The sequence below is a fragment of the Marmota monax genome, unplaced genomic scaffold (genome assembly GCF_021218885.2).
Source record: "Marmota monax isolate L192 unplaced genomic scaffold, Marmota_monax_Labrador192_F-V1.1 WCK01_AAM20220418_F8-fsc00043, whole genome shotgun sequence".
Lineage (NCBI taxonomy): Eukaryota > Metazoa > Chordata > Mammalia > Rodentia > Sciuridae > Marmota > Marmota monax.
This window is the reverse complement of record NW_026691982.1, coordinates 8,721,181-8,747,595: the sequence shown is the minus strand read 5'-3', so window position 1 is coordinate 8,747,595 and position 26,415 is coordinate 8,721,181. Positions and strand designations below refer to the sequence as shown.

Sequence of the window (26,415 nt, the reverse complement as noted above, 5' to 3'; positions counted from 1 at the left end):
GTGATATCTTAAAATATGTTCAAAACTAAAAAATATTTAGGAATAAATGTAACAAGAAAAATAAAAAAATAAACTAAAAAATTTATTAGCACTAAATAGAGAATCATACCAGGTTCCTAGAGACCAAAAAAAAAAAAAAAATCCTAGAATCTATCTAATGTAAAATTAATATAATTCTGAGTTTCATATGGAAAAATATATTGCTACTATTAGAAAATATTTAATATATGGTTCAGTAGAGAGTATCCTACCAGATAAGTCTATTATGAAGCTATTATAATTAAAACACTATGATACTGGCACAATTAATGAGCAGAAAAGAGCCTTGAAACAGATTCACATATCTACGGGAACCTGATGCAAAATACAGGTGGTATTTCAATTAAAATGGAAGAAAGATCATTCAATAAATGTTTTGAGCAAGGTAATCATTCTGAAGCATAAAGTGATATACCCATTTTCTATCATACAAAACATTTTGTAAAGTGGTTAAAACCCTTTAAAAAATATGATACAAATATTGGAAAAATATGTATGTATATATATGACTTTGACGTAAGGTCTGCTTAATCAAAGAAAACATAGAAGCCATGAAGGCGGGGAAAAAGCAACTTAAGAAGGAAACAATTCTGAATGACTAAATGTAATAACATCAAAAGTGAAAGACTAGAAGAAATTAATTACAGAGGACAAAGTGTTAATAATACCCCTATCTTTAGAATAATAACCCCTATAATTTAGAATAAGGTATTCTAGAGTGAGGAAAAAAATTTAAAAAGAAAACAAGCAAAGGATCTGTTAAAGCTCTTCACAGAAGAGAAATTAAGTCAATGAAAAGTTGCTCAATTTCACCTCCTAGTTAATCACCTTTTGGCTTGGTATTTGAGTAAGAGGTTAATGTTAGCAGACCTGATTGATACAGGACATTTCCTCCATAAAGTTTAAGAAAATATTAAGCACAATGATTTAAAAATTTCAATTAAGCTGGGCACAATGGCATAAATACGTAATCCCAGCAATTTGGGAGGATGAGGTAGGATTATCACCAATTTGAGGCTAGTCTCAGCAATTCAGTAAGATTTTCATGAACTGAGAGACAGCTTGTCTCAAAATTAGAAAAAAAAGGACTGGGCATGTCAGTCAGTGATAAGTATCCCTGGATTCAATCCCCATTACTATAAAAAGGGGTGTGTGTGTGTGTGTGTGTGTGTGTGTGTGCACACGCATGCGCTCGTGCACGCATGTGCAATGGTGGCAATTTAGCAAGACCTTTAGGTGAAGTCCCTGAATTCAATCCTCAGTACAAAAAAAAAAAAAGATTTTTTTTCAGTTAAAACTGTATAAGGATTCTTAATTTGCGACATATATAACAAAAGTTTTCTTTTGCTCCCATATCTTGTCTTTTAAATTTTACTTATAATGTTTTTGCTGCCTATAAAAAACTGTTGTCAAATTTATCAAATGTTTCTTCTATGATTTCTGACTTCAAAGATATCCTTAACAAGTGTTAAGTTTGAGAGATATTAGGTATCCTCCAAAAGGCCATGTGAGAGACAATTTCAGAAGGTTCAGAGGTAAAATGATTATAAGCCTTAACCCAATTAGTGAAGTAATTCCCTAAGGGATTAACTAGTAAATGAAGGTGGGTGGCTGGAAGAGATGGGCTTTGGGGTATATATTTTGTATCTGGTAAGTGGAGTTTCTCTCTGGTTCCTGTTATAATGTCTTGAGCTGCTTTCTTCCACCACTCTCTTCCACAATGATGTTCTACCTCACCTCAAGCTCTGAGAAATGGAGCTGGCTATTATTTATGGACTGAGACTTCTGAAACTGTGAGCCCTCAAATAAACTTTTCTTCCTCTAAAATTGCTCATCAGGTCTTTTAGTCACAGCAGCAAAAAAAAACCCAAAACAACAACAACAACAAAAAAAAAACTGACTAAAGCAACAAGACTTCCCAGTCAAGATCATATAATTATCTTTGTTTACAACTGTGACTCTTACCAATTTCTAACCACATGGGATTTTAATATGTATCAATTAAGAATCTGACTATAGCAATGCATGGTGGAGTACACTGGGAATCCCAGTGACTCAGGAGGCTAAGGCAGGAGAACTTCAAGTTCAAGGCCAGCCTCAGCAACTTAGTGAAGCCCTGTCTGAAAATAAAAATTAAAAGGGCTGGGGATGGGCTGGGCTTGTGGCTCAGTGGTAGAGCACTTGCCTAGTATGTGTGAGGCCCTGGGTTCGATTCTCAGAACTACATATAAAAAAATAGACAAATAAAGGTCCATCAATAACAAATAAAAATATTTTTTTAAAAGCGGGGGGGGGGGGGGCGGCTGGGGATGTGGCTCAGTGGTTAAGCGTCCCTGGGTTTAATCCCTGGTACCAAAATAAAAACAAAAGAATCTGAATGTAGTCACTTGCCTATCACCTAGGCTGGCAGGCAGGAGGATAAACCCGGCAGGCCACATATCTTCCAAAAAAAGAGATAGAATAAAACTAGTCAAAATGATATAGATTATTAAAACACTAAAATCCAATCCATTATTCGTAAATACATTATAAATATTCCTATAGATGTTATCCAAATTCCAAAGAATAATATAAATACAATAATAATTTAAGATTAGTAAACATAAAATCACTTGGTAAAAAAGACAAAAGTTTATGGTCAAATTTTTTTATTCCTGTGCTGGAGAGCGAACTCAGGGCCTTGTGTGTGCTAGGTATGCACTTTACCACAGCGCTCCACCCCCAACCCTTAATTTTTGTTTTTTGAATGTTAAAAGAGGACAGACATGGTTAGATTGTTCTAGCTGCCTACTCCTTCCTTTTCCCTTCTTCCCCCACAAGGCTGAAACTGTCAGGATCTACCATCATAAACATAAGAAAAGATCTCCTTTGTCTTAACTACATAGCCCTCCATATTTGAGGAACCCCATGTCAAAAAAGGAGGGAGGGGAATCAGAGACAGGAATTTCCCACAATAAAGGTCATAACTTGTAAAGATTTAATTCCAAAACAGAAAGTTTCTAATGTGTATGTTTTTTCTAGAATTAAAACTTTTTTACAAATTAATACTACGTGTATTTGTATTATGTTTAACCTGCAAGCCAGTTAATCTACACCTAATTAATAAAAGGTTATTTTAATGGTCTGGAAGCTTGCACAGGACTTTCACATTATTCAGATTTGATTCTTACAATTCTAAGAGGGAAGACAAAGCAAGTTTTATTTCATTCTCACAAATAAGAAAGATAGAGCTAGGCTCACAAAACAAAAACTGCAATTTAGGTCCTGTGCCCCCATATTAATTGTCTGCCACATTTTATACAAACAATTTCTCCTGTTACAAAAATACAGATTAAAGCCAGGAACAGTGGTGTATGCCTGTAGTTCCAGTAATTCAGGAGGCTGATGGAGGAGGATTTCAAGTTTGAAGTGAGCCTGGCAATTTACCAAGACCCTCAGCAACTTAGCAAAATTTTAATATTTTAAAAGTAACATAAAGTAGAATAGGGATGTAGCTCAGTGATAAAGCACTGGGTTCAACTCAATATTTTAAAAGTAACATAAAGTAGAACAGGGATGTAGCTCAGTGATAAAGCACTGGGTTCAACTCCCAGTACCCCCAATTACAGATTGTCAGCTTTCCAGGAACATATATAAATTGAACATTTGGATTTGTAGTAAATGCAAAAGATGTCTAGTAAGCTTTATTTTTAAACCCTAATTTGTTCTCATTATTATGGGTCAACAGATTCTAGTTCTAGTAGAATTGTTTTATATTTATTACTTTTGAAGTAAGTATCAAAGTTAGACAGTTGTTTTGCTTCCTTGCCTTTTTATAGTATAGCATCTTCACAAATGTAAATCTGATGACACACAAGATTGAGAGGTAGGGATAGTTTCAAATTTGCTTGCATGGTTATTAATGAGGAAAACAGTGGCAGGGGTAGGGTTTTAAAAGGAATACATTCTACTGAAAAATAAATAGAGATAATTTCCCAGAGGTCTCCAAAGAGTCAAAACATGTAGGCAATGACTTTCACTTTTTTATTTTTCTCTATAGCTTGAACAATTAATAAAATGGATGGGAAAAATTTTCTTTTGTTAGGCCTTCTTGCTTACAAAGACTTTAGTTTATAGCTAGAGCTTGTCTGACATTTTGGGGGGCAGTACTGGGGACTGAACTCATGGGTGCTCTGTCACTAAGCTACATCCCCAGCCCTTTAAATTTTTTTATTTTGAAAGACAGGGTCTCACTACATTACCCACATTGGCCTCAAACTTGTGATTCTGCTGCCTCCGCCTCCCAAATTGCTGGGATTATAGGCATACACACTGTTCCCAACTGACATTTTTACCTTTAACATTAGACTTTAATGTATATGAAAAAATCATAAAACTTACCTCACAATCAGGGCATATAATTGTGTTGTATTCTCCAGTTACTGACAAGCACAGTTCACAAAATGCATGTCCACATTGAAGTTCACGGTGGTGACCTACTGATAAAATTCTATCATTAACTAATCTTTATAGTTTTTTAATGTTGAATGGACAATAGTAATATGATGTTAAATTTAAAAATGATTCTATTGTACAGGGAAGACACCAAGTTTACTGAGAAATGGGTGACCTATGCAACAAAATTTAGGAGAAACTAAGCCAGGTCAGAAGGAGGGAGAAAAATAAAAAAGCAAAATCAGGCAGAGCCATATAGTAATGTCTGCATTAATTCAAATAGTTATTTTACACCTCTAACTTTACAAATTTGCCATATATTTAAAAAATTATACTTATTTTTTAGTTACAGGTGGACACAATATCTTTACTTTTATGTGGTGCTGAGGATTGAACTCAGGACCTCATGCATGCTAGGCAAGTGCTCTATCTCTGAGACACAACCTAGCCCAACAAATTTGCCATATATTTTAATCATACAAAGAGCTGTAAGAAATTTCATTTGATCTCTATAAGTATGATGGCTTTAAGTAAGATGAAAATACTATATCCAACATAGAAATGAAAACGCACATTGGTGATTTGGCTAAATCAGGAATAAACCAGACAATAAATGCTACAATCCAGACTCCAACCTTCTGTTTCCAAGTCCAATGTTCTAATTTTATTTATTTTTGCCGTATGGGGATTGTGAACTACCTCTCCAGAGCTTTCTATTTTTCAATTTTGAGATAAGAACTCGCTAAAATTGCTGAGGCTGGCCTGGAACTTGCAATCCCGTTGCCCCAGCTTCCTGAATCACTGGGATTACAGGTGTGTGTGACCACGCCCAACTCTTAAATTCAAAGTTCTTCCTATTCAATTATACCACCCTTGACTAGTTTATAATTCGCATCCTGTGAAAGGGTCAAGGATGGCTGAAATGAGACATTGGCAAGGCTGCTCTCTTATAGTAATTTAAGATGTTAAAACATGACAGAAATCAAATCGTCACATATATTTCCCATCTAAAGACCATGTTCACTAACCCAGCATTTATGAAAGGAAATACCATAACCTTGGCTGAAAACCCAGTATCAAGATTTAAATGCACTAAGTAGAATTTGAAGTTCGTCATAAACAATATATTTTAGTTTAACTTCAAAAAACTGCACTTAAAGACATTTTGGTAAGAAAACAAAAAGGGAACATAAAACTAGATAAATATCAGTCATTTTTTACTAGCAAAAATTAATTAATTCTTTTAATTTTATTTTTTAAGTTTTACAACTTTTTCAGCCCACTGAAATATGTGAAACTTGCTTACAATCATGCTATAAATCCCTACTTAAACTTGAGAGATATTAACAAAGAAATCAAAATTTTTAACTGTTTTGATAAAATTTCTGATAGTTTACAAGTTAAAAAAAGAAAAAACAAAACTGGTGTTGCACCACAGCTTACAAAGAACTTTCCAATTTTCAAGTCATTTAAATTTTTCCAAATGATAGTTTTTAAGTACTGTAATACAAGTATATGGAAAAAAACAACTGGTTTTAAAAATGTTAATTTTAAGAACTTTATTCCTTAATTATTATTTCATTTTAAAACTGAACATTTTCTATACAACAGCGGCAGTGATCAAAATTCCAAAAAGGAGAAACTTGGCTCTCCACTGAAAATGCAACAAACTCCCTACAAAGGCTTATTATTATGTTAAGTCCCTGTCCAGGCTTATTATTATGCCCCAAATGAAGTTCATCTTGAAAGAACTGACAAAACAGCTGTAATGACCTTCACTTTGAAGGTATAAACATTAAACAGTTACTCTCAAGTATAAGAATTTTCAGTACCTCCAGTTTAGATTGAACAAATCATTCCTGTCTGATACAGCACTCATGTATTTTAGGCTACATTAAAATACGTATGTGTTCACTCAATTAAACCGTAAATTTAGCAGATCAACAGGAGTGTCATATAATTTCCACTCAATGTATAAAATAAAAACAAGCATAAAACCAAGGCCGGTTGACAGAAGTTGAGAGGAAAGAAAGGTTGCCTAGCATGTGCAGCAAGCCCTGGGTTTGATCCCCAACCACACAAAAATACCAAACAACAAAAGAGATACACAAAAGAGCTATTTTTTATCCCCCCCCCACAGTACTTTAAACCAAACGGGGATGGAGGGCTGTTTTTTTGTGTTTTATGGTGTTTTCAATACAAAAATTTTCACAATGGTCTTCTAGTTACTCCTAAAACAAAACACAATCCAAGAAAATCAAGTTTCACTTATTCCTGAACACAAGACAATGCTAAATTTCTACTGTTTGATTTTTATTTTTGATTGACAGAAATAAAGATAAGTTCTGGTGTTCTACTGAACAGCAGAGTGACTATACCCCTTGTACATTTCAAAACAGCTAAACAGGATCTGAAACGTTCTTACATCTACTCTTTCATCAACGGTCAACTTGGGGAAGTTTGAGAAACTGGGGCCAAGGAGACTTCGCAGTTGGCTAGGGATACAGCTCGGCGCTAAAGTGTTTGCCTAGCACTCAGGAAGCCCTAGATTTGATCTCCAGCCCTGGGGGGAGGGGAAGTCTTCGCACTGCCCTATAAAGGGTAGATTAACGCCATCTCGGCCTCCAGCCCCCTGGGTAGAAGGTGGGTGCAGACAGGTGCGGGAAGGGGAGAAAGTCATGGAAAGGTGGGACACCACCCCAACCTGACCCTAGGCATTGCTGTGTCCCTTAGTTCTCTGGTTTGGTTTTCTCTGACACCTAGACACTGCTGACCAAGCCCCCGCGTGCGTGGATTCAGTAGGCCCCCAGCCTCGGCAACGGTCCTTACTCCTCCATCTAACTCCCACGCTTCAGATGCTGCCTGCCCACAGCCTGGACACAGGACAATTCCTCACCAGAAGCTCTAGACACTCTTCTTTCACACCGAGTGCACTGGAAATCGGTGGCGCCCCAGTTCTGAGTCTTACTCCCCACCTGCCGGTAGGAAGACAAAGCAAATCGTGTCCTCGAGGCTTCTGCCGCCATCTCTGCCTCGTTTTGAGGTGATGACTTGCGCAGCGTGCAGGTTCTGTAGGCTCTAGTGGCAATGACCAATCACCGGAGGCCCACAGCCCCAGATAGCCAATCAGTGGGCCAGGAGATCAGAGCACGCCCCTGAGGTTGCGCCTGAGTGGGTGTGGCCTTTGTGGGGCTGAGCTGTTTTCAGTTTTAGCGGGAGCACCTGTGTTCTGGAAAGGGCCCGGGGAGGGGAAGGACTGCTTACTTTTCAAGTCTTTACCCAAAGCATCACTACTTTACTTGCTTAGTCAACTCAAGTTCAAATTCTGCATATTATAACTTACAGTATGAGTGACTTCACAAGTAGCAAACAATGCTTTGTACGGAAATGATCTGCCTTCTTAACTCTGTGTCAAGGCCAGAAGCCTTAAACTTGTGTACTAGCCATGTCCAGGGCTTGGCTAATATTATCTGTAGTGGAGAAACCAGTAGCTATTGTTGAGGGAGATTGAATTAATAGTTTCAAGCTAAGGAGTGATTATCATTACTAATGTTTGCTGAGGCTATTACAGAAGGCACTATGTGGTTGTTTTTCATCCTTAAATTCCCAAGACACAGGCCAGGAAATTGCCGGTCTCCCACAAAGTCTCTACAGGTGGGAGACAGTCCCTGTCCAGGTAAATAAAGCTCTCTTTTGTTTGCATTAGGTCTTAGAGTGTTTTCTGAGGAGGCTCCCCATAACAATGGCAGTACTATGTTGATCCTACCAGTAACATCTTGGGAAAGATCTTGCCTGAAGGGGCCACCTTATTCCTATAAGCCTAAGAAAAATATTATGTTTTACTGTAACAATCTACCCTTGGAATGGTTTTCTGAATTATTGTACAATCTTGCAGTTGAACTTAGTCTATCAGAGGTAAAGTAAGTGGAAGACATTATGTATATGCAGGTTTTTAGGCAGTTACATGATCAGGAGTCCAAACAGCTAAAAACTAAGTCAATGGTACAAAAAGGCACTACTTCTTAACCTGGCCCCAAGCAGGTGCAGATTATCCCACTGTGGGTCATGGACACCAGCCCTGCACTAGAAGAAAAAGTCCCAGGAAACCACTACTTGGAAATTAAAAAAAAAAAAAATAGTGGGTAAAGAGAACCTGGTTTCTGCCCTGTATTCCAGCCTCTTTTTGCCCATGGGATTGAGAATGGTGCTCTCTTTGCACTTCTGCTGGCTGATGGGATCTTTGTGGGCTGCAGGCCTCCCTGATTTCTTTCTGGGTTCTTGTCTCATGGGCTCAATCAAGTAATGAAATCCACAGATGGTAGCAGAGGCTTGAAATTGAAAGGAATATGATTTGTATGAATAAGAGTAGAAAAGATGGAGCGCCCATGATGTGAGGGGAAACCTGGCAGAGAATTTTTCCACATGGGTGTACTGGTCTGGGGACTAAATGACTTCTGGGTTAAAGCATCAATCAGAATCCATGTTGAGCAGGTATGGAAAAAGTGTTGGGGTTACTGTTTGGGATCTATGTTGTACAGGTATTGTGAGGATATTGGGGCTCTTGGCTTGGTCCATGACTTTTTTTCCTTTCCTTTTTTTTCGTGTATTATAGTTGAACATATTGATGGGATTTGTTGTTACATATTTGTACAAGCACACAGTATAATTTGGTCACTATTATTCCCCAGCATTCCCCACTCCTTCCCATCTTTTGGTCCCTTTCCTCTACTGTTCTCCCTTTGATTTTTAGGAGATATCCACTTCTACCTTTGTTTTCCTTTTTCCTCTCTAGCTTCTGCATATAAAACATATGACCCTTAACCTTATAAGTTTGACTTATTTCACTTAACATTATGATCTCTAGTTCCATCGATTTTTCTGCAAATGCCATAATTTCGTTTTTCCTTATGGTTGAGTAAAACTCTATTGTGTGTGTATATATATAACATTTTCTTTAGCCATTCATCCATCAATGAATATCTAGGCTGGTTCCATAAATTGGCTACTGTGAATTGTGCTGCTATAAACATGGGTATGCATGTATCACTGTAGTAAGGTTTGGCCCATGACCTTCTAATTGGCTGTGCCCTTTTAGTCCTTGAGTCTGAACTTTTCTGTAGCCTCAATTTGGGTCCACTCCCACTTTCATTTTACCACTGCTCCTAGACAAAGGAGTTGTCTGGAATGTTTAGAATGTTTCTACAGGTTAACCGTATGGGGTAATCTTTACATCTAGAAAAAAAAAAAAAAACTTCTCTGGGGTCCATTACCCTGATTGCTTAGTTATTAACAATCCTATCTTATTCAGGGGGTGAAGGTTTGTTGTGATGGGCAGAAGTCAAGTGGGAGAAATAAAGAATGTCCATGTCCTTCTGCCCTTTGTAATGCTTTATTCACCCAACTCACTCAATGTAATTTTACTCTATAGGTTCTTTTTATTCCATTTTTTAAATTTATTTTAATTAGTTACATATGACAGTACAATGATCTTGACATATCATATATTTTAATCAGATGGGATATAATTTCTCATTTTTCTGAGTGTACAGGTTGCAGAATCACATTGGTCATGCAGTCACATATATTCCCACAGCAATAATAATGTCTATTTTATTCTGCTGTCCTTTCATTCCCCCCTTCCCCTCCCCTCCCCTTCCATCACTTCTCTCTACCCAATCTAAAGTGACCCACTTCTTTTTTTCTTTTCCCTCACATCGTCATACCTGTATTCTGTATAACAAAGGGGGTCTCCTTCCCTCTTCCATGCAATTCCCCTTCTCCCTCCTTTTCCCTCCCACCTCTCTTCCCTATCTAGAGGTAATTTTCTTCTCATGCTCTTCCTCCCTACCCCATTTTGAGTCACCTCCCTTATATCAGAGAAGACATTTGGCATTTGTTTTTTTGGCATTGGCTAACTTCACTTAGCATAATCTGCTCTAATGCCATCCATTTCCCTGCAAATGCCATGATCTTGTTATATTTTAGTGCTGAGTAATATTCCATTGTGTATAAATGCCACATTTTTTTTTATCCATTCATCCATTGAAGGGCATCTAGGTTGGCTCCACAGTCTAGCTATTGTGAATTGTGCTGCTCTAAACATTGATGTGGCTGTGTCCCTGTAGTATGCTGTTTTTAAGTCCTTTGGGTATAGACTGAGAAGAGTAATATCTGGGTCAAATGGTAGTTCCATTCCCAGCTTCCCAAGGAATCTCCATACTGCTTTCCAAATTGGCTGCAGCACCAATTTGCAGTCCCACCAGCAATGTATGAGTGTACCTTTTTCCCCCCGCATCCTTGCCAGCACTTGTTGTTGTTTGATGTCATAATGGCTACCATTACTGGAGTGAGATGGTCTCTTAGAGTAGTTTTAATTTGCGTTTCTCTGATTGCTAGTGATAGTGAGCATTTTTTCATGTATTTGTTGATTGATTGTATATCTTCTTCTGAGAAGTGTCTGTTCAGGTCCTTGGTCCATTTGTTGATTGGGTTATTTTTTGTTGTTGTTGTTTAACTTTTTGAGTTTTTTTTATACCCTAGAGATTAGAGCTCTATCTGATGTGTGAGGGATAAAAATTTGTTCCCAGGATGTAGGCTCCCTATTCACCTCACATATTATTTCTCTTGCTGAGAAAAAACTTTTTAGTTTGAATTTGTCCCATTTGTTGATTCTTGGTTTTAATTCTTGTGCTATAGGTGTCTTATTAAGGAACTTGGGGCCTAACCCCAAGTGATGGAAATTAGGGCCAACTCTTTCTTCTATTAGATGCAGAGTCTCTGGTTTGATTCCTAAATCTTTGATCCATTTTGAGTTAACTTTTGTGTATGGTGAGAGATAGGGATTCCATTTCATTTTGTTGCATATGGATTTCCAGTTTTCCCAGCACCATTTGTTGAAGATGCTATCCTTTCTCCCTTGCATGCTTTTAGCAACTTTGTCTAATATAAGGTAGTTATAATTTTGTGGGTTGGTCTCTGTGTCCTCTATTCTGCACCATTGGTCCACCCACCTGTTTTGGTGCCAGTACCATGCTGCTTTTGTTACTATTGCTCTGTAGTATAGTTTAAGATCTGGTATAGTGATACCACCTGTTTCACTCTTCCTGCTTAGAATTGCTTTAGCTATTCTGGGTATCTTATTTTTCCAGATGAATTTCATGATTGCTTTTTCTGTTTCTGGGAGGAATGCCATTGGGAGTTTGATTGGAATTGCATTGAATCTGGAAAGTGCTTTTGGTAATATGGCCTCTTTGATAATATTAATTCTGCCTATCCATGAGCAAGGTATATCTTTCCATCTTCTAAGGTCTCCTATTTATCTCTTTAGGGTTCTATAGTTTTCATTGTATAGATCTTTCACCTCTTTTGTTAAGTTGATTCCCAAGTATTTTATTTTATTTTATTTTTGAGGATATTGTGAATTGGGTAGTTTTCCTCATTTCCATTTCAGAGGATTTGTCACTGATATACAGGAATGCCTTTGATTTATGGGTGTTTATTTTATATCCTGCCACTTTGCTGAATTCATTTACTAGTTCTAGAAGTTTCTTGGTAGAACTTTTTGGGTCTGCTAGGTATAGGATCATATCATCAGCAAATAGTGCTAGTTTAAGTTCTTCTTTTTGTACATTTATGCCTTTAATTTCTTTCATCTAATTGCTCTGGCTATTGTTTCAAGAACTATGCTGAATAGAAGTGGTTAGAGAGGGCATCCCTGTCTTGTTCCAGATTTTAGAGGGAATGCCTTCAATTTTTCTCTGTTTAGAATGATGCTGGCCTGAGGCTTAGCATAGATAGTTTTTACAATGTTGAGGTAAGTTCCTGTTAGCCCTAGTTTTTCTAGTGTTTTAAACATAAAGGGATGCTGTATTTTGTCAAATGCTTTTTCTGCATCTATCGAGATGATCATATGGTTCTTATCTTTAAGTCTGTACATTTATTGATTTCCATATGTTGAATCAGCCTTGCATCCCGAGGATGAAACCCACTTGATCATGGTGCACGATCTTTTTGATATGTTTTTGTACACAGTTTGCCAGAATTTTATTAAGGATTTTTTGCATCTATATTCATTAGAGATATTGGTCTGAAATTTTCTTTCTTTGAAGTGTCTTTGTCTGGTTTTGGAATCAGGGTGATATTGGCCTCGTAGAATGAATTTGGAAGTACTCCCTCTTTTTCTATTTCCTGAGATAGATTGAAGAGTATTGGTATTAGTTCTTCTTTAAAGGTCTTGTGAAACTCTGCTGTATATCCACCCAGTCTTGGGCTTTTCTTGGTTGGTAATCTTTTGATTGCTTCTTCTATTTCCTCACATGATATTGGTCTGTTTAAGTTGTGTATATTTTCCTGACTCAATCTGGGCAGATCATATGACTTAAGGAATTTATCAATGTCTTCACTGTCTTCTATTTTATTGGAGTATAAGGTTTCAAAATAATTTCTAATTATCTTCTGTATTTCTGTAGTGTCTGTTGTAATATTGCCTTTTTCATCCAGTATGCTAGTAATTTGGGTTCTCTCTCTTCTTCTCTTCATTAGCATGGCTAAGGGTCTGTCAATCTTATTTATTTGAAAAATTTTTTTCAAAGAACCAACTTTTAGTTTTGTCATTTTTTTCAATTGTTTCTTTTATTTCAATTTCATTGATTTCACCTCTGATTATGGTTATTTCTTGCCTTCTACTGCATTTGCTGCTGATTTGTTCTTCTTTTTCTAGGGCTTTGAGATGTAGTTTGAGATCATTTATTTGTTGGCTTTTTCTTTTTTTGAGTAATGAACTCCATGTAATGAATTTTCCTCTTAGTACTGCTTTCATAGTGTCCCTTAGATTTCAATATATTGTGTCTATGTTTTCATTTATCTCTAAGAATTTTTTAATTTCCTCCTTGATGTCTTCTGTAACCCATTGTTCATTCAGTAGCATATTGTTCATTATCCAAGTGATGTAGGAATTTTTCTTCCTTATTTTATCATTGATTTCCAATTTCATTCCATTATGATTGAATAAAATGCATGTAATATCTCTATTCCTTTATATTTGCTAAGAGTTGCCCTATGGCATAATACATGGTGTATTTTTGAGAAGGATCCATGTGCTGCTGAGAAAAAAGTGTATCCACTTGATTTTGGCTGATATATTCTACATATGTCAATTAAGTCTACGTTATTAATTGTGTTATTGAGATCTATAGTTTCTTTATTCAACTTTTGTTTGGAAGATCTGTTCAGTGGTGAGAGAGGTGTGTTAAAGTCATCCATGATTATTGTGTTGTGGTCTGTTTGTCTCTTGAACTTGAGAAGAGTTTGTTTAATGAACATAGCTGCACCATTGTTTGGGGCATATATATTAATAATTGTTATGTCTTTTTGGTGAATGGTTCCCTTTAGCAGTTTGTAGTGTTCTTCTTTATCCCTTTTGATTAACTTTGGCTTGAAGTCTATTTTATTTGATATGAGTATGGACACCCCTGCTTGCTTCTGAGGTCCATGTGTGTGGTATGATTTTTCCCAACCTTTCACTTTCAGTCTGTGTATGTCTTTTCCTATCAGATGAGTCTCCTGTAGGCAGCATATTGTTGGATCTTTTTTTTTTTTAATCCAGTCTACTAGCCTATGACTTTTGATTGGTGAGTTTAAGCCATTAACATTTAGGGTTACTATTGAAATATGGTTTGTGCTTCCACCCATGTTTATTTATTTTTGTTATTTAACTTGATTTGTTCTTCCTCTTTGATTAGTTTTTCTCCTTACTGTACTACTTCCCACTGTTGATTTTCATTGTTGTTTTTCATTTCCTCTTCGTGTAATGTTTCCCCCAAGATGATATGCAGAGCTGGTTTTCTAGCTGCAAATTCTTTTAACTTTTGTTTATCGTGGAAAGTTTTTATTTCATTGTCAAACCTGAAACTTAATTTTGCTGGATGCAAGATTCTTTGTTGGAACCCATTATCTTTCAGCGTTTGAAATACATTGTTCCCAGGATCTTTCTTCAGCGTCTGTGATGAAAAATCAGCCGGTAACCTAATTGGTTTACCCCTAAATGTAATCTACCTCCTTTCTCTTGTAGCTTTTAAAATTCTCTCCTTGTTCTGTATGTTGGAAATTTTCATTATAATTTGTCTTGGTGTGGGTCTATTGTGGTTTTGTACATTCGGTGTCCTGTAGGCTTCTAGGATTTGGATTTCCGTTTCATTCTTCATGTCTGGAAAGTTTTCTAAAATTATTTCATTGAACAGATTGCTCATTCCTTTGGTTTGGACCTCTATACCTTCCTCTATCCCAATAACTCTTAAATTTGGTCTTTTTATAGTATCCCAGATTTCTTGGATGTTCTGCTCATGGTTTCTTATCAGCTTTTCTGAGTTGTTTAGGCTCTTTTTGAGATGATATATTTTGTCTTCATTGTCTGATGTTCTGACTTCTAATTGGTCAACTCTACTGGTGATACTCTCATTTGAGTTTTTAATTTGGTTTATAATTTCCTTCATTTCCAGGATTTCTATTTGGTTTTTTGGTATAACCTCTATCTCCCTGTAGAGTTGATCTTTTGCTTCTTGGATTTGTTTATGTAATTCATTGTCAAAGTGAACTTTCATTGTCTGCATTTGCTGTCTAATGTCTTCCTTAAGACTCTAGATCATCTGAACCATGTATATTCTGAAATCTTTATCTGACATTCCTCTGCTGCAGATGTTCCCTCTTCTAATGTTGACTTGTCCTGCATTGTTTGTGGTCCTTTCTTTTTTTGACTTTTCATACTGCTCATGTTTCTTTCCAGCTCTGTGTGACTGTTGTGTTAATATTTTTCCCCCTATATATTTATATTGCTCTTATATAGTTCCAAAAATCTCTCTTTTGTGGAGAAAAACAATGTTAACAGTTCCCAATATCAATAACAAATCATCTATGAGCAAGTTTTCATTATTAATACATTTATAATTAGACTCTATGTCTATAGATGTTGGCTTCAATTATTATTTAGAATATAGTCATTAGTTTCATAAAAGGCATACCATTTCTGGTGGTCTTTAGAGAACTGAGGGTCAGGCGTAGGACGTAATGTTAAGGGGGAAAGGAGTGAGGGTATGAGATTAATCTAACTTAGCAAATTTGGAGGAGAACTCTAATGAATAGACAGGGATAATTATAGAAAAATGTATAAATTCAAACTCCTTATCTGTATTTAGAAAATTACCCTATGTATAAATAGTAAAAGTTAGGAGGTTGAAAGTGGGATAGAGGGAGGAAGAAAAAGAAGAAAAAAAGAAGAAAATAGAAAAAATAACAAGGAAAGAAAAAATGAGGGGAAGAAAGAAAATAAGAAAAAATAAAGGGGAGGGGGTGAGGTGGGGCCTATGCAATTCCTCTATATTATATTATTCTGGTGATTCAGTTCTTAAAGTCCAATTTCATGCAAAGTTCTTGGACTCACATATGTTGAGGTTGTGAGGACCAGAGGGGGAAAGGTAGAGGAGAATGGATGAGAAGAGCGAGAAAAGAAAGAAAGAAAGAAAAAAGTCTCTCAGAACTGTTTTCTTTTCTTCCAGAAGGTGGAGTTGTCTATTCCCGGCTTGAGTCTCTGCATTCAGGGTGGTGGAGGTAGCCAGTGTGAGAGGGCTTGAGCTTCTAACTGGAGCCTCCCTACTCTTAGTCTCTGAGTTGGAAACCAGGTGCCTGTCCAGTTGCTGTTCTGCATTGATAGCTACAACCCCCAAAAGCTTGTGGGAAAAATTTTGAGTTATCACAGCTGGAGATGGGGGAGTTGCAAACCAGGTACCTGATTGGCCTGCAGAACTGCGCTGGTAGCCACGCCCACTGATAGATGGCAAGTAAGGTTTTCCAAGATGAATTCTGTCTGTTACCCTTGGAAGGTGTTTGGTGAGATGGAGGGTGCTGGGGTAACCTTGTGCTGTGTCCAGAGCTCAGTGTGGTGACCCGCAAGCAAAGCCTCGGTGTTCTGTGCCGCCTTCCGACTACACCGAGCCTTCCGTCCAGTTCTTTTTGTTTTATAGTTGTAATTGGACATAATACCTTTATTTTACTTATTTATTTTTATGTGATGCTGATGATTGAACCCAGGGCCTCGTATGTGCTAGGTGAATGTTCTACCACTGAGCCACAACCCCAGCCCCACTCTATAGGTTCTTAATCAAGAAAAATGACAATCCTTAATGCTAGCCACTACAAAGACATAATCAGTTCACAGCAAACAATTCTAGCTTAATTCTAAACACTGCAAACACTCTTAATCATGACAGGCCATGACAGACATCCCTTTGTATGCTAAGCTCAAGTGCCAGGTATAAAATCTCAAGACTTAGGCTCTAGGTCCAGCAGATGCACACTCACTTAGACCTCGGTGATCAGGTCAGGGACTGAGGCAGGCTTCTCCTAGGGTGGAGCTGACAGCCAGTTGAAGAGAGGGTCATAGGGAGAAGTTGCTGTTATCACCAGGGTCAAGATGTGGCTGTAGAGTTTGAGAGCCATTAAGAAGATACAGAGGATCAGCTAAATGATTAGAAGTGTTAGGATGTCAGTCCAAGTCCTCATCAGGCTCTCTGGCATGAAGGCATCAGTGTTGGCAGGCTGAATGTTCATTTGCTCCATTATTTATACTAAATTTTGAGGCCTCGGGCCACCCTTTCAATCCCTATCAGCTGCCACCAGATTTCTCAGTGATGTCATTTGCCCCGGGGTTAACACAGCTGGTCTGGTGGTCCCCACCCTGATTTTCTTGCCTCTAGCCTTATGGGGCAAGGGCAACATGACAGAGACTTCACTCTGAGTTTTAAAATGGAGTTTTTTAGGCTAAGGCCTAAGGCCATTCTTACAAGCTGCTGGTCATAAAGAACACAGCAATGGGTTCTAGCACAGTTGGATTATGTCCTGGGGACAGGAATGATCTCCTCTTTTAAGATTTAACAGGACACCCCATTTGGCTAGGCTCTGGGTGGAGCCTGACTGTTGCACACAGTGGGAGTATAAGGCCCTCCTGGAGTCTTGTACCTGTTAGTTTCTGCAGAGAGAGATCCCTAACAGTCTCAATATGGTCAGTGTGACCTTCATTGGACAGTGCCATGGACATTAAAAAAAAAAGCTTCAATGGACAGAGGGGACAAATTGACATGAACTTTTCACAGCTAGTTGATGATGCCTTTACAATATATAATGCCATGTGTAACCGATGTGATTCTGCAATCTGTATTTGGGGTAAAAATGGGAGTTCATAACCCACTTGAATCTAATGTATGAAATAGGATATGTCAAGAGTTTCGTAATGTTTTGAACAACCAATAAAAAACAACAACAAAAAACAATATATAATGCCTGGGAAGAACATAAATTAAATCAACCCATGTTTTGTTGTTAGCCTTTACAAAGGGATCTTCAAAACAAAACAAAACAAAACAAAACTGGAAAGAGCCTCTTCTATTGTACATCAGTATGCCTACTATAAGAAAAAGGTCTCCAAAGAACTTCTGCATACAATTGACAGTGGGAAACTCAAAGTTGATGATATTGTAATAATGATAAGAGAGACAGGTTAGATTCAATAATATCCTGTGCTCCAACACTTTGAATGCAACTTGGGGGAAGAAAAAGATTAAGGTACAATTTTTTGTGTATGTCAGATTGTTCAATCCCTCTTCTGGAATGAAATTTGTTGTGTAAATTAGCATTCATAAGGGTTGTTTCAGAATATGAATTAAAGAAAGGGTCTGAAAACTAGTAAAGAAATACAAGAAAATTATAGGTATGAAAATATATTTGAATATGGAAATTTAGAAGGAAAATAAATGTTTCTGGATGAGAAAGTACTTTGTATGGCAAAGTAATATTTTTGTGCCAAAGTCCAAGATGAAAGAAAGGAAAAACTAAGGATGTAGAGTTGTAGAATGTCTAAGTTTTAGAAGGTTTGTTGAAGGTAGATCTCAAAAAGTTTGTGTATATGATTAAGTTGGCTATAATTTAGCACAGTCAAAGTTATGTAAGGGTTTTTCTAACAATCAATTTTAATGCATGAATATGAAGCAAAGTCTAAAACATTGATCTCTTATGTATCAAGATATTTTTCATGTGTCTGTTAGGTTTTATTACTTAGGGAAACTAAGTCTTAAAGGAATTAGAGTTTGTATATGTTTTAAAGTTTTTAAAATGATTACTATATAACTGGTTAGTTGTTGGAAATGCTAGGGTGCTGCAAGGAATAAAACATGTCCTCAAAAGTAGCTTGTTAAGGCAAACTTTACTTCTGCAGAATGGTGTGCTACCAAACAAAGTCTGGCAAGCAAGTACACTTCAGTGGGCCATCTGCCTGTTTTTATCCCAATGCAGCACTATCCCTTGCTCTGATAGGAGGTCTCAGGGTTAAAATCTATGCACAATTGGCTAATTTTAAAGTTGGAGAGGGCAAAGAAAAGGGCTATAGTTAAAATGACTATGAATATATACAAGTTGGGAAGTTCGAAATGGCTACAATTAAAGCTAAATACTATATTTGTAAAATGGACCACTGAACTTTCTATTTCTCACATAAAAAGCTGTTATTTTAGGTTATTACAATGTAGTTGACACCCTATGAATATGTGACTACAGATATGTGTGCATCCGAAACTAAATATGTTTATCTGAGTCTTGTCTAAATGTTACATAAAAGTTTATAAAATAAATGTTTATGTAGGTATGCAGGCAAGGTAACTAATAAGTGCTTGCCTTTATACATTGTATCTGACACATAAGGGCCACATTGCCATTTTAAAAACCTGGCTTACATCTGTTTGTTTTGACTGTTTCTCATCATTAATACTTTGCTAAATATATAAGAAAGTTAAGGCTATCATTTGATTTTTGTTAGTGCTATGGAGACCTGTAATTATAGTTGTTGTGTGAAAGCAAAAATAACTGAAAAGGGGGCAACAGACCTCAACGGATCAGCAATCTTTCTTTCTTTCTTCCTTCCTTCCTTCCTTCCTTCCTTCCTTCCTTCCTTTCTTTCTTTCTTTCTTTCCAGGGATTGAACTTCAGAGGGGCACTTGACTACTGAGCCACATCCCCAGCCTTTTTTTTTTGTATTTTACTTAGAGTCAGGGTCTCACTGAGTTGCTTAGCACCTCACTTTTGCTGAGGCTGGTTTTGAACTCATGATCCTTCTGTCCCATCCTCCCAAGCTGCTAAGATTACAGATGTGCACCACTATGCCTGGCAAGCTTTCTTTATTAAGCAGTAGAATGGCACATTTTTCAGGAGAGAAGATGGCAACTGGTTATGAGAGGGGTTTTATTTTTATAGGGTTTAAATGAGAATTAATCATACCAGAATGTTTAGTGTGACTTAATCATTAGAGACTTAATTATAGCTGAATGTGTTGATTGGGCAGTCAGGAAAATAGTTGTAGAATGGGAATTTGTGAAATTTTAGAGCCCATTGTTTTCTTTCTCTCCACAGGGACCCATTGTCCTCCTTTCTCTTTGGAGGTTATTGTTTCCCTTTTCCTCTGGGGGTTGTTGTTTTCCATATCCTTCACTTTGGATTCTGAATTTTACTTTAAAAGTCAAACTTAATTAATCTGGGCATGGTGGCACATGCCTATAATCCCAGCAACTCAGGAGGCTGAGGCAGTAGGATTGCAAGTTTGAGGCCAGCTTCAGCAATTTATTGAGGCCTCAAGAAATTTAGCAAGGCCCTGTCTCAAAAAAAAAAAAAAAATTAAAAGGTCTGGAGATATGGCTCAGTGGTTAAGCACCCCTGGGTTAAATCCTCAGTGCCAAAAAAACAAAAAACCAAAAGCAACAACCAAAAAAAATTTTAAAAAGTTTATATATGCCGCAGTCTGGCTGGGCACAATTCAGGACCCACTTGTCAAGCAGAAACGAACTTTATTTTTAGAACACACAGACACACAGGCAGCACCACAGGAGCTCTTCAGGAATTCCCTCAGAGCCCAACTGCTACCACCGGCTTCTGGCAAGCCTCTCAACCCTCCACTCCTCCCTCTCTTGAGGCCGATTGGCTGGGTCGTGTGGGCGGAGCCAAAAGAGTCCCCCAATGAGCAGCTCCGTGGTCTGAAAGGGTGAGGAAACAGCCCAATGAGCATCACCGCAGAGGAGCCAATCAGCTGGCAGCTGGAAGTTTGTTGGGGCCACGGTGAGCCAATCAGCTGGAAGTTTGCTGGGGCCCCTTCGGCTGTGGCTCTCAACATATATAAGGATACCTGCGTAAATTCTTTTAAAATGTAAAACTTAGGAAAGCACATAACTAAATTGAAATTCTCAAACTAAAATTGTATCAACAATCTCCTTCAGATTTATATAGAATAATACATTTGGTTGATATTTATTTGTGCCATTTAGTGTTTTGTAACTGAATAAAGATAACCTGTTATTAATAAGTTATACATAAAATTTGATCTCAGTCTTTATACTGGGACGAGGATTTAAATGTATTTTTTGAAGATAATAAGGAGAGCCTGATTTGTTCAAAGGTTTACAATGTGGAACATGAAGACATTTTGCCACTTTTTCCATAAAAAGGAAGTTAAGAACTCTCTTAGCCGTTCTGTTTGATTTGTGTTTCAGAAGTAATGTTGTCTTATGTTAACTGATATTCAGATAGACTCAGGAAACAGTATATAAGAACTTTGTAGAATGGTACTTAACAAAAGAGGCAAAGACTAGTTTCAGAAATAAAACACTTAAGATTTATTAATAGGCTAAGCTCACCTGTCTTAAGGCTCTGCCTTTTGTTCTTCTCCATGGTAAGATGGCTCCAAAATAGGCTACAATTAAGCTTATTTAAAGTTGTGTTCAAAAGTTAGATTTTTTTTAAATATAAAAATTACTATGATCTCAAAATAAATGGGGGCTATAATATAAAACAAAGGTTTGAATAAATTGTAAAAGGTATTTAGGTTTGTAAAAGATTTTAAAAGAAAGTAAAACTTGTGTGTAATTGACTTGATAAATATGTGGGTCTTTGTAGAGGCTGAATAGATAACAAAAATACATTAGTGTTCATTTTGTATTTTTCCTTGTAAAATTTTATAACTGTTGCCTGTTAGTGTTTTGCAAAAGTACTACGTATAACAGAACAACCTGAGTTAATTTAAGACAATAAGTCATCACCTAGAGGACAGATAAGATACAATGCTGAATTCCAGCACTAATACCCCAATTAAATTAAAGGAATAATTGTAAAATTATAGACATTGAATTATAACCCATTTCTCCCACTTTAAGATTGGCAAAACTGGCCTGCTGGATGTTAAAAACCCAAAAATTGGAGACTAAAGTCATAGAAGTAAAAGGACCAAGGAAAAAGCAACAGATACTTTGGTTCTCTCCCTCTAAGGTCAGCCAGGACCCAGGGAACAATGGGACCCCTCTAAGAACCCAGCAACTTCAGTAAATCACCCAACCACCTAACCAGGGGGATTGAGAGGACTCTAGAGAATAGGAAGCCAACAAGTACACATTCTGCAAAGAGGAAGGTCATTAGAGAGGGAAATGTCCCTGATGCTTCCAAAGGAAGCCATATGGTAAGCAAGACACTGACCAATCCTGGCAACAGGTAGAGGAAGACTAAAGTATAGTGAAGAGGCTTCTTACATGTTCCCAAGAGTGATCACTGAGTAATCTCAGGTGACCCTAAGAATTAAAAAAAAAAAAGAAGAAGTCAATTTTGACAAACTTGATCTTAAACACCTGGCAGGAGAAGTATAACCAAAGCACAGTCATACATGGACATTTAAAAGAAAAGACAATGGTTCTTTTAATGTAATTTGAGATGTACACTTACATCAGTCCTACCAAAAGTAAGTAAATCTGGAGGATATAAAGAAAAGATTCTCATATGGGAATGCTTAGTAATAACTATCACAAAGGACTCCAGGTTCACAAATTTGTACTGAGTTAATTTGAGCTTGAGCTTATAGATCTATAAATCTTCCTAACCCCCTGCATAGATAAAATTGATCTGATTTTCACTGGTATGATTATCTAGCCCCAATATGTATCCCTCAGATTGGTCTAAAAGATGCAATGTGGCACACAAAAGCCCTAAGCAACTTTACCAAGAGAGCCCTAAATGACACAATTAAAGAGATCCCTCTACTAAACACAGAGGTAATGCTAATGAGAAAGCTATTTTATAGAAATAAGACATCAGATATTTTAACTACACCTGAAGGGGACTCCTGTGCTATCATAAAAACTAAATGTTGTATATATGGTTCTAAAAACTCTGCTAATGTTTCTAAAGCCTTAAATGGTTCCTACTCACAAATCAATAGCATTTTGGATCCCACATTAAGGTTTTGTTTTTTGGTTTTTTTTGGTACCAGGGATTGAACTCAGGGGTACTCAACCACTGAGCCACATCCCCAGTCCTATTTTATATTTTATTTAGAAACAGGATCTCACTGAGTTGCTAAGCACCTCATCATTGTTGAGGCTGGTTTTGAACTCATGATCCTCATGTCTCAGACTCCTGAGCACTAGGATTATAGGCATGCACCACTCGCCCAGCTCCACCTTAAGTTTCAGAAACTAGCTGAAATGCTAGATGCTTTTGTGCTACTTGTTTACAAACAAACAAACAAACCCCCCAAATCAATGCTTTGCTGTCTTGTTTATTTTTTTCCTAGCATGATTCCTGCCCTATGTTTGCCTTGTTTAATCACCCATCAATTGCTACCATGGACCTCTGGACTGCCTGATGCTAAATGTCCTTGATGTCCATGCCCCACCTGATACAGAACAAGGTCACTTCCCTGCAACTTCACCCTCTCTCAGCAGGAAGCAGCTTGGAGATGTTGGTGCTCATTTTCCCATCAAACTGCAAGAGAGAAATCAACAGTAGGGAAATGTAACAGTGGTCCACATCATGCTTTGGAGTTTTTTTCTCCTCTCCCTCTCTCAAATATTAATTGAATTTCACACCCCCCACACTCCTGTCAGGGAACACCTGGCACCCCTCCAGTCAAAGCATGCCTCAAATGTAGCCTTTGAATCACCTTTTTAAAAGCCCTCTGTTCATCCTGATGGGCAGAGTTGCAGCCTCTGGGACAGGAGTGTGTTTTTCCTTTTCCTGAAAACCATGTCACCATTTTTGGATTGGTATCAGGGACAAGGATGAGCTTTGGGTAACACACATAGTGGAACTCACTTTTATTGGGCTGTACTAGTCCTCCCATTCTCTGGGTGGATCTGGGATTGAATGGTTCCTTGATTGACAGCTTGATTCACCATAGTTTCTTCTCTACTGTCCATATATAAGTTTCTTCCCCACCTCCATGAAAATTCATAGAGGGAGAGCAAACCACATTGGTAATAATATGTTAACTACCAACAACTTAACTTTAGGTCAGTCTCTTGGGCTATGCACATGTCTAAGATGAGGGATTTTCCCTGATCTTGAATTTCCCTTTTGGCCATCTAGCTTGAATTTCCCTTTTGGCCAACCTAGCCCAGATTCCTCTCACAAGAAGGGGCATCAGGCAGAGTCTTAAGTGAACTGAAGCCTAGGGGCATTAACCTCTTATTCCTTTTCTATCTATCCTTTCTCCATAAAGTATCTCCTACCTAACATTAGAATAAAAGTCAGTAATTTCAGAGTCTTTATGGCCAAAAGGAATTTCAAATTTTCCTTCCTCTTGTGTTCCTAGAACTTTCTTAACACTATGAAAGGAGCCAGGACCTCCTGGAGCCAGCATTTATATCTTCCTAAAATATTGGAAGTGGGAAGATTCAGTGTTTCAAAAGTATCTGGTTGTAATTAAAATATTTTATTATCTAACATTTTCAGCATACACAGCATGTTTCCAGTAGCATGTAGTGCTAAAATAATGCTCACATGTTGTCTCACTACATGCCATGTCTGGGCAGTAAGGAGAATGCACTGACAGCACCAGACAGCATGCCATGCTCTCAAAATTCACCAGATGGCGCCAGACCCATATGACATTTGGAGTTGGGTTTCTTTATTAGTTGCGGTTTTCCATATATATTCCAAAGGAGGCCTGATTCCCAACTATTTAAAGAGCTGACTGGCTTAGAATCCAAAGGACAGTGGAATATCCTGCATTCTTACTCCTTATCCTGTGTTTGTCCTCCTTGTTTAGGATATAGCTCCTCCCTCCCTTTCTTCCTTCCTTCCTCTCCCTACCCCCCTTCCACCCCCCCCCTCCTCTAAAATCAAAAGAATTTTAGTGTTAGGGATTTAACCTGGAGCCTAACATGCTGGTCAAACACTCTGCCACTGAGCTATACCTCCAGCCTACCACTATGATTTTCTTGAGGCCAAGTTAGAGTCCTGTATATTCTGACTTCCACAACATATACAGACAATTTACCACACCAATTTGTATGTTTACATGTAGATACTGTACTTTTGGAATTACAACAGAAATGGACTGTATCAACATGAAATTTCTAAGAAAAGAAATAACATTGCTGCTTCAAGAGATATTTAGGGGCTTTTTGTAGTAATAATAACCACTTTATCCTTGCTGCTATAAGGAGTTAGGGGACTGAATGAGGCTGCAGTGTCCTTTCTTGATAAGCAGACCCACTTTGAGCTCTTCCAAGTTCTAACCTGCAGGGACCAAGGACATGATGCATGCAAGTCTCCCTAGAGGGCAGCAGGGTATTGACATCCATGCATGGTCTCATTCATGTTCCTTCTGGACTCCAATGTTCCAGTCCTCATTGACTTTTCCATTATTTGTTCTTTGAGAGAATCCCAAGGAACAGCTGTCCTGCTACTGAATGTCACTGGTCTTTATACTGTACTTGCCTTATAGAACAGAAGTTTTGTCATCTCATTCTTCTGTGGCCCACATCCATTTTTCTAGTCCTTTCTATTCCAAGGTTTTCATTCACTCTGCCTAAACAGGTTTCCAGAGATTGTTGCAGTGAGGCAAGTTAATACCCTTATGAAATCTCAGAAGGGCAGGGTCAGTCCAAGCGCAGCCTCTGCCTGCTTTGTTATGAGGTAGAGTTTTAATAGAAAAATACAGTCTCTTGTTTCAGACAGACCCAGAATTCTTCCATACTGTCCTGATGGCTCAATCCTTGGATGCCAGGAATTCCTGCCCACAGGTGTCGCTGGAGCTGCATACTTGCACCTGGTGGGGAGATGTACACATGGTACTGATCATGTCTCCTTGCCAAATACTGACATACCCTCCTCTGTGGTGGAAAGAGTGTCCATCCTCCTCTGCAGTGTCATAAAAGAATGAAAACATATCACTGAACTTTCCAGAAAGTCTCTCCTCTGCTTTCCTAACCTCTCTTTGAGGTATTTTGTGATGATCATTTTTTGCTCTGAATGTAGTCAGATATGCCATTACACATGGTTCACCAGCCTGGGTTATGATTCTGATAGAGATGACATCAGCTTTGATGATGACTTCATGAAGAAATGAAAGAAGGAATGTTTAAACCTGTTAGGGTGAAGAGAGGTTTGAGAATTATGGAAACAAGTCGGGTGGGATGGCCTAATGGGCAATATGTTCAGGCTCACTACCCTGCCCTTGAGGAAAATGGGATTTTTTTTTTTTTCTGGTGCTGGGGATGAAACCTCAGGCCTCACACATGCTAGGCACATTTTCTACCACTGAGCTATATCCTCAGCTGGGGAAATGGGATTCTTAGATTTCTTTTTCTTCTTAGAAGTTCTTAAGTCTTCCTGGGGCCTAACATGCTGGTCAAGCACTCTGCCACTGAGCTATACCTCCATCCCTACCACTCCGATTTTCTTGAGGCCAAGTTAGAGTCCTGTGTTTTCTGACTTCCACAACATCTTACCTAACTTTCCTGCATTCACTAGCCTCATTTTAGTGAAAGTAGTGTCTTACATGTACTTTCACCACTGTACTCAGTAACTACAGATGCTCTCAAGTCCCCAACAGCCACCTCTATCCTTATCTGCAAGTTCTTTTCA

The 26,415-nt window shown here is 37.8% G+C and overlaps 1 protein-coding gene across 2 annotated transcripts in view; it reads right to left on the bottom strand.

Moving 5' to 3' along the window:
* Rnf17 (ring finger protein 17) overlaps positions 1-7,499 on the bottom strand; it is a 115,389-nt gene extending 107,890 nt beyond the window's left edge. For both annotated transcript variants that reach the window (XM_046446941.1, XM_046446951.1), the window contains exons 1-2: positions 7,370-7,499; positions 4,420-4,514 (exon numbers count right to left, since the gene is read on the bottom strand). In XM_046446941.1, the coding sequence (XP_046302897.1) occupies positions 4,420-4,514; positions 7,370-7,499 (225 nt within the window). The remainder of the gene's footprint in view (positions 1-4,419; positions 4,515-7,369) is intronic.
* Between the last annotated feature and the right edge of the window lie 18,916 nt (positions 7,500-26,415).